This window comes from Gobio gobio (genome assembly GCF_949357685.1).
Source record: "Gobio gobio genome assembly, chromosome: 1".
Lineage (NCBI taxonomy): Eukaryota > Metazoa > Chordata > Actinopteri > Cypriniformes > Gobionidae > Gobio > Gobio gobio.
In genome coordinates, this window is record NC_137097.1 from 66,042,555 (window position 1) to 66,051,812 (window position 9,258).

General features: G+C 42.1%; 1 protein-coding gene across 1 annotated transcript; it reads left to right on the forward strand.

The window, feature by feature from the left end:
- The first annotated feature begins 1,669 nt into the window (after window positions 1-1,669).
- ptger1b (prostaglandin E receptor 1b (subtype EP1)) lies at window positions 1,670-6,892 on the forward strand. Its single transcript, XM_079818106.1, has 3 exons — window positions 1,670-2,059; window positions 3,130-4,007; window positions 5,373-6,892. The coding sequence occupies exons 2-3, from the start codon at window positions 3,174-3,176 to the stop codon at window positions 5,643-5,645; spliced, it is 1,107 nt and encodes a 368-aa protein (XP_079674232.1). The 5' UTR covers window positions 1,670-2,059; window positions 3,130-3,173; the 3' UTR covers window positions 5,646-6,892.
- The last annotated feature ends 2,366 nt before the right edge of the window (window positions 6,893-9,258 follow it).

Consider the following 9,258-nt stretch of genomic DNA (forward strand, 5'->3'; position numbering starts at 1 on the left):
ACGGAAGAAATGTTTAAATATTACCTCTAATATTATTTATAACTCTTCTCCTCCCCTCACCACCGGTGTCCTTAAGTGGTACCAGTTGGGCCAGATTTATGTAAATCTACTTAAAAAAGAAGAAATTCAAAACTTTCTAAATTCCAAGAAGTTCATATGTTTCTAAGTGAAGTTCTTTAGAAGTTCTCTAAACTTTTCTATCTTTTTTTCTTATGAAGAAAAAGTCAAGCTTTGGTGTTTTGCATGGTGTTTCTAGCTGAAGACTCAACATTTGAAACAACCCAATAAATTCACTAATTCATTCTTACCTTTGAGGTTTTAAGACAACTTAGAGGTTATCCAAACTTTATGAAATGTACTATTTAAGAAAAAAGAACATTCTTAAGGAGAACTTTGGGAATACCAAATATTCTTAAAGGATTAGTTCACTTTAGAATGAAAATTACTCCATGGTTTACTCACCCTCAAGCCATCCTAGGAGTATAAGACATTCTTCTTTCAGACGAACACAATCGGAGTTAAATTGGCTCTTCCAAGCTTTATAATGGCAGTTAATGAGGAGTTTGAAGCTCAAAAAAGTGCATCCATCCATCGTAAACGTACTCCACACGGCTCGTAAAGAGAAGCGTTGGGTTTTTTTTTTAAAAGAAAAATATCCATATTTAAAACTTTATAAAGTAAAATATCTAGCTTCCAAGTTCAAAATGCTTACGTCCTACACCATAAGTCGTGTCATTACGTAAATTGAATACGGAAGACGGTCTGGTGGAAGCAAGACAATTGAATTAATAAAGTTTTAAATATGGATATGTTTCTTACACAAACCCATCGCTTCGCTTCAGAAGACCTTTATTAACCCCCCCAGGGCCGTGTGGAGTACGTTTATAATGGATGGATGCACTTTTTTGAGCTTCGAACTCAATGGACCCCGTCACTGCCATTATAAAGCTTGGATATTTATTTATATAACTCAGATTGTGCTCATCAGAAAGAAGAAAATCATATAGCCTACACCTAGGATGACATAAGGGTGAGTAAATCATGGGGTAATTTTCATTTTAAAGTGAACTACTCCTTTAATTTATTGTTGAATGTTTTGTAAATCTGGTCTCATATATTCCAGACCTGTCAGATCTAAGACTCCTTTTCGAAGTATAATTAGCTATATTGGACTTTCATCATTATCTGATAGGAGGTCAGACCATGATCCAGTTCATGAATAACTAAAATGCTGTTAAAATCTCCTTTGCATATTTGATTTCTGTCCCCGGTTGGACATCTTCTGACACCTAAATTATAATGAGTTAGTAATGAGATGCTACTGTTATTGATTTCACATTTAACACTATATTTTCAACTGGCAGGTCCATGGCGCCCTGTCCATTCACAATGTTTCTCAAAACCTTGTGAACTGCCTACCTAGACAGCATAATTTCTAAGCGTCATGGTGTCCAAAGCTATACTGCAGTGATGCCTAAAAAGTAATGTGCTGCCTTCCTAAAAAGAATATCTGCTTATCAACTATTAATAGTTGATGCGTACACATATACTGTTCGCGCTCATGATGATTAAAGATGTTGCATGCATGCATGACGCCCCAAAACCTTGAGACAGAGTGACGCTTCAGTATTCAAGGTGCGCAGCAGCGACGGCGGTGCGAGTCTCGCGCAGTGCTCGCTATAAATACAGCAGCGCGCACGGGTCACGCCACAGACCGCCGAGCTCTCTGCCTGTTTTAATCTACTTTATATTCATTTACATTGAACGTTTCTCAGACGATAGGTACTAAAATAGTATTAGTACCCCTGAGCATTGTTATTAAGACTACAAAGAAACTTCTATTCGTACTGGAATACGTTTTTTTCCCCCCAATCAGGAATAAGTAATAAGACTCTCCAGACTAAATGGATGATGGGAGCCTGATATCGCCTTTCGATTCGCAAGGACTGTTTCAAGGACTATTTATTTAATTTTTTCCACCCGTGTTATTAAATGTTAGCCTATAAGATGTCCAGATGGACTGATGCAGCTCTGGATAATCTGAAACGCGTCTCAAATGGTAAATATGTCTCTTTTTTTTCTCATTTTAAATTGAAATGACCACATTGACGAGCATTGTTTCTTCCTCTTTACCATAGGCTACATCAAATATTAAAATAGCAGAAAATGAACTCCTAGCTAAAATGTAAACTTGTTCAAATCATCAAATGACTGGTTCTGTGATCTGAACCACTGCAATACAAATGCATATGTATTGTATTATTCCTATTGTGTAGAATATGTGTATTAATCTCGGCTATCTGATCAGACTCGTTGAAATACTTTACACTTGGTGTATGAATCTGTTTAATTTAGACGTAATATTTTTTTGGGAAAAAACAACCATGAAGCACATTTTTACGTTGCCGGACAACAGTGTTTACAATGTTTACAGTGTTAAATATTACTAGCATATATATATATATATATATATATATATATATATATATATATATATATATATATATATATATATATATATATATATATATATATATATATATATATATATATATATAGACTCTTTGTCTATATTTTTGCTATCACTAACTCCAAACAGTTTAGTTTTCGTTAGCCTGCTGGTCAGAAGTGTTGAAATTTGTGCTGCACTTTTTGGCTTCTCATGTACTCTAAAGAGGAAATTGTGAAAAACAATGTTCCTATTCACTAAAGTTTTCTGAAAGGTGTGTCAGTGCATAATTTCAGACCTCTGGACATAATTTCCCTCAATGAATGTTTGTGCGCACACAAGACAAAACAGTATAAACAAGAAGGAATGTAATCACTTGCTAGTTAACTTATTAAATTTGTCCAAATAGCTGCAGATTTGTGGCCAAGATAAACAGTGCATCCCTATTTTTACATCTTTGTTTGTTTGCTATTGAAGCTAATTGGTTACACTTTATTTTAAGGTGACGTAGTTGACTTACTCACAGTACTGAGTAATATTAATTAACTTCATGTACTTACTATAGAGTTATGGTTAGGGTTTGATTTGGGTTTAGTTACTTGTAATAATGCATCATTTACTATAGTAAGTGTAACTACATCAACTTAAAATAAAGTACTTCTTTCCTCTTTTCTCTTTAGCTATGTGTGTCTAAGGTCAGTGGTGCTCATCCCATAGCCTGGAGATGTTAGCCATCCAACACAGCAACATTTCAGCCCAGATTGTGGACGAAGCGCTCAGCAATCAGACCCAGCGGGCGTTAAGGTTGTCACCGGGGCGCTGCATGGAAAACCTGACCTCCACGACCAACCCCACGGCAGCGGGCCTGTCGATGACACTGGGCATCGTGTCCAACATCATAGCTCTAATCATCCTGGCTAAAGCGTACGCTCGCCTGAGGAAGCGCTCAAAGGCCACGTTCCTGCTGTTTGCCAGTTGTCTGGTGGCGACGGACCTTGCCGGTCATGTTATACCAGGTGCCCTGGTTCTGCACCTATACAATGCCGTGGGACTTAGTAAATGTCCTGATGCTACCTGCCATTTCTTGGGCGGCAGCATGGTGTTCTTCGGCCTGTGCCCGCTGTTTCTCGGGTGTGGCATGGCGGCCGAGCGGTGCATGGGTGTGACGCGGCCTCTCCTGCATGCCCGCGTGGTTTGCACCGCACGCACCAAGGTGGTGCTGGCGATGATATGGCTGTTGGCTTTAACTGTAGCAATGCTGCCCTTCTTTCGCCTGGGCACATATACCTACCAGTACCCAGGGACCTGGTGCTTCATTAATGTGTTAGACAAAACCAGCATCACAGACATGGTGTTTGTGCTGCTCTTTTCTGGACTGGGACTGGCCTCGCTGGCAGTGGCATTGGTTTGCAACACCATCAGCGTGATGACGCTGGTGATCGCCCGTGTCCGCAGGAAGAAATGCCAACGCAGGTCAGCTAAATCGCATGACATTGAGATGGTCACACAGCTGGTGGGCATTATGGTCACTTCTTGCATCTGCTGGAGCCCTCTGCTGGTGAGAATGACCATTACAACTTATTAAGGCAAAGAGATATGAATTATTGTATCTATCTATCTATCTATCTATCTATCTATCTATCTATCTATCTATCTATCTATCTATCTATCTATCTATCTATCTATCTATCTATCTATCTATCTATCTATCTATCTATCTATCCATCCATCCATCCATCCATCCATCCATCCATCCATCCATCCATCCATCCATCCATCCATCCATCCATCCATCCATCCATCCATCCATCCATCCATCCATCCATCCATCCATCCATCCATCCATCCATCCATCCATCCATCCATCCATCCATCCATCTATCTATCTATATATATATATATATATATATATATATATATATATATATATCGATAGATAGAGAGATAGAGAGATAGATAGATAGATAGATAGATCTATCTATCCATTGTTCGTTCATTTGTTCGTTCTGTCTGTCTATTGTTCTGTCTTTATTAGATGATTACTATTAATATTGATTTATCAGTTGAAAACTGGTGAAATAATAATAATACAATAAAATAATATAAATTGAATAAACAAAATGCATTAGAATGCATTAAAATAAAGATACTATTTATTTTAGTGTTTATTATTTATTATTATTTGTATTGGATATATTTATATTAATATCTATATTAGAAAACATGCGACAAAGTATCCTATCTCTGTGAAAAATGCTGATTTATATGCCAAAAATGTCTATAAATAGACATGAGATCTAATGGTATGCTTTTGAGGAATACAATAAAATTCTTTATTCGTAAAAATAATACATTTTCTAAATTAATCAATTTATCTGAAAAAATTATACCAACAGAAATATATCTGTTTTTTATAATGATAATAATAATAGTTATTATTATTTGGATATATTTATATTAAACATATCAAGAGACAAAATATCCTATTTTTGTAAAAGAATTTGTTAAAAAATACTGTGCTCAGATTTGCCAAGATACCAAAGTCTGCAGTCAAAATTCATAGACTTTTAGTATGAACATTTGAATAAATGAATAAGGTATTTATATAGCGCTTTATGTTCTTTCTTTTTAAATTTCTCTGAGCTGTGCAACCCAAAACAAAGCTCTTTTTTCTCCTGCATTTTGATAGTCTTGATACATTTTCCCAGTTTGGTTCTCATACTAAAAACGATGTGTTTTTTATGTATCTTATTCGGGTTAAAACGGACCCAAATACATTGCGAAGATGAAACACATACAGTATATGAATGAGCAAACTCTAAGCAATGCAGTTGTCCTCTAGGATGTTTGATTCTTCTTTTGCTGCCATAGCATGACTTTATATTGCTTCATCTACAACTAACTTCCTCTGTTTTTCTGATAGATCTTCGCTCTGATGTCAGTCATCCGCTCGTACAGAGGCTCTATGGAGAATGATACGGAAACCTGCTACAAGACTTTAATGGTAATGGGAGTGCGCCTGGCCTCCTGGAACCAGATTCTGGACCCTTGGGTTTATATTCTTCTACGCCGGGCCGTGCTCAGAAAGATCTACCGCTTAACCACTGGCCGCGGTGACCTGAGGGGGAGCACATTCCGGCGGTGGGAGATCAGCTCCTTCCAGAACTCAGTGAAGAACACAATTAATATGAACTGATGGAGTGATTCTAGGGTGTGAGTTCGACCACATGGAAGAAAATTGGAAAAGTTCGAACTAAATCGTTGCAGTGCAGCGTTACTGAAAGCAGATGTAAAATCCTACTGTATTGCTTGAATGGTGGCTGAAGGAGCAGCGTACTGGAAGCTGTAAAGCGATGCTCTGGAATAACCGCAGAGACTTCAATAAGCTTTGAGTACAGTGGGGTTCTGGACGCAAAAATCCCATTCATTTTCCCAATAAAGAAATTGACTTTAACAGCACTGCATAAATCTTTCAAGACAGACTTACCATGAGCTCTGAGGTTATGATGTGTGCTTCTGTAGAAGACACAAGTCTGTGCGATTTCAATAAAAAAATGCATTTAATTGCCAAATGTCACAGTGAAATATTGTATTTTACTCTATCATCAATGACTCATTGCCAGTACCGATTGTGTATTATTTGTATTGTTTATTTACATCATTCACAATGCTTCATGGGATGAGTAGTTCATTCCCTCATAAAACAATAGTCTTGTACCTTTGTTATAGAATTACACATGCTTTTTTGCTTCAGTTCAAAGTTTATAGTGTATAAATATAAATCATTTTCTAGAATGCTGTGTCTGAAAAAGTAGGTGGTCACTTTTGCAATCTGTAACTTGAGTCTGCTAAATGAGAATGTGAAATGGACTACAAACATGCCCTCCTCATGTCTCCTCCATTAGTATAAGGATTATTATAATCATAAAGGCCAGTGAGTCAGTTAAATTTGTGAAACGTTAAGTTATATGTGAAAAAGAACCCTTAGTTCCCATGTACACTACAAGGGGAAAGACATGACACAGGGGATTAAGAGGATAAGGGCAAAGAAAATAAGTGTTGTTTGAGCCTGGGTTTTAATAGTACTTTGCAATTGTTTCTTTCAGGACAAATGTGCACCATCTCTTTTTAATCATTATATGATTATGGTGATTTTACCAAACATTTTTGACCATGAGCTTTTTTGGCTGTAGAGCCATTGCACATGATTCAGTAAAGAGTCCAGTGCACTTCATTGTTTCTATTACTTACGATATATAAAAGTAAAATAATGAAAAATACTGTAAGTATCACTGCATACTAAAAAGTTGAACTTTTACATGTGCATGACAGTTTCAGTGTTCTTGTCTGTATATTTGTGTCTTGCTCTATTATTTGAAAAGCTATGGAATATAAGCTAATGAGTATTGTTTTGACCAATAAAGATTCACTTGTGGAAGAGTTCTTTCTGTGTCTCTATGTATCTTGCACTTCCAGTTCAATTCAATTCACATTTATTTGTATAGCGCTTTTCACAATAAGCATCGTTTCAAAGAATCTTTACAGAAAATGCACATGTGCAATTTAGAGGGATCTGTTATCAGAGGTGACTGTCCAAATTATGTATTTTAGAAATTGTCACGGGGTGAGGAATCACACGACAAGGCAGGTTGAGTGCAAAAGGCCCCGGAGGGTGGATTTTATTTACAGTGCTCGTGATAGTGAGAAAACAGTCAGTGAGCTGGTGCGTGGTGGCTGGTGAATCCTCGTGCTCTGTGGTGCTCGATCCTGGTGAAAGTGGGTGTCCAATGTGCTCCAGTGAAGTGGGCTGTCGGTCACTCGCTGCTTTCTAGGAGAACAATAAAGAGAGAGGTTAGTCCAGCAGTACATTCAGCTCAAGACCAGAGTCTGTCTGTCTGCTCATCCGTAGCCGCTTATATGTCTCTGAGCTGATGAGGTGCAGCTGTGACCGATCAGCCCATGGTGACTATGTGCAGGTGTGTTGTTGCCAGGGCGACGCTGATTCCTCTGGGTGGACTCGTCACATTCCCCCCCTAAGCGTCGTTCTGGTCCTGCGAACATATGGAGACAGTAGGGGTGAAACAAAGGGAGGGTGGGGAATGACCCCAGACAGACCTGCATAAGCTGTCCATATCCTTGAGAGGCCGTCGGCGTTCGCGTTGGCGGCCCCGGCCCGATGACGTACCTCAAAGTGGAAGTCCTGGAGCGCTAGGAACCAGCGAGTCACCCTGGCGTTGGTGTCCTTGGCGCGGGCCATCCACTGCAGGGGCGCATGGTCGGTGACCAGGGTGAACTTGCGGCCTAGCAGATAGTACCTCAGCTCCAGGACTGCCCACTTGATGGCCAGGGCCTCCCTCTCGACGGCGGCGTACCTCGTCTCAGCCTGGGACAGCTTCCTGCTGATGTAGACGATCGGATGCTGTCGGAAGCATCCGTCTGCAGCAGGAAGGGGCAACCGAAGTCTGGAGCGCGGAGTACCGGTGACGACGTCAGGGCTGTCTTGACCCGGGCGAAAGCCTCCTCGAGGGCTGGGGTCCAGCAGACTTTCTCCGGCTGCCCCTTCCTGGTCAGGTCTGTCAGGGGGGTGGCTAGAGAGGAGAAGTTGGGGATAAAACATCGGTAATACCCTGCCAACCCCAAAAAGGCCCGTACCTGGGTCTTCGTCTGCGGTCTTGGGGCGGAGTGGATGGCCTCGACTTTCTTCTCCTGGGGCTGGATGAGGCCCCTTCCGACTCGGAAACCCAGGTACTTGGCCTCGGAGAGGGCTAGGTGACACTTGCGGGGGTTGGCAGTGAGTCCAGCCCGCCGGAGCTCCGAAAGCACCCTCCGCAGACGTTCCAGGTGGTCTCCCCATGCCTCGGAGTGGATGACGACATCATCTATGTAGGCCGCTGCGTACGCCTGGTGGGGCCGTAGGATGATGTCCATCATTCTCTGGAAGGTCGCGGGGGCCCCGTGCAGGCCGAAGGGAAGGGTCCGGTACTGCCAGTGGCCACTGGGGGTCGAGAAAGCAGTCTTGGGTTTAGCGGATTCAGAGAGTGGTACCTGCCAATATCCTTTGGTGAGGTCCAAGGTGCTGATGTACCGGGCCCTTCCCAACCGATCCAGCAGTTCGTCGACCCGAGGCATGGGGTACCCGTCGAATTCGGAGACTTCGTTCAGGCGTCGGAAGTCGTTGCAGAAGCGGAGGGTGCCATCTGGCTTTGGGACCATCACAATGGGGCTGGACCACGGGCTCCGGGATGGTTCGATTACCCCCAACTTCAGCATTTGTTGAATCTCTTCCTCAATAGCCTGCCGACGAGCCTCCGGGACAGGGTAGGGCCGTTGTCTGACGATGACTCCTGGCGGTGTTCTGACGTCATGTTGGACCACGTTGGTCTGCCCGGGCTGGGTCGAGAACACATCCTGGAACTGACTGACCAGGTGCTGCAGCTCCGCCTTCTGGGCAGCCGAAAGATGGGGGTTGACGTCTACAACCACGGGATCTGTGATGCTTAGGGCCACCACCTGGTCCCGGGTCCCCACCCACTTCTTCAGGAGGTTGATGTGATAGAGTTGCTCTGTCTGGCGTCGTCCCGGCTGTCTCAGGCGGTACGTGACTGGCCCAATCTTTTCAATCACGGTATACGGACCCTTCCAGGTGGCCAGGAACTTGCAGGCAGAGCTGGGGACCAGGACCATGACACGGTCTCCCGGCTGGAACTCCCGTGGTTGGGCTGCCCGGTCGTAACGGCGTTGCTGCGCTTGTTGAGCCTTGCTGAGGTGTTCCCGGACTAATGGCATCACCCGGTCGATCCGTTCCCTCA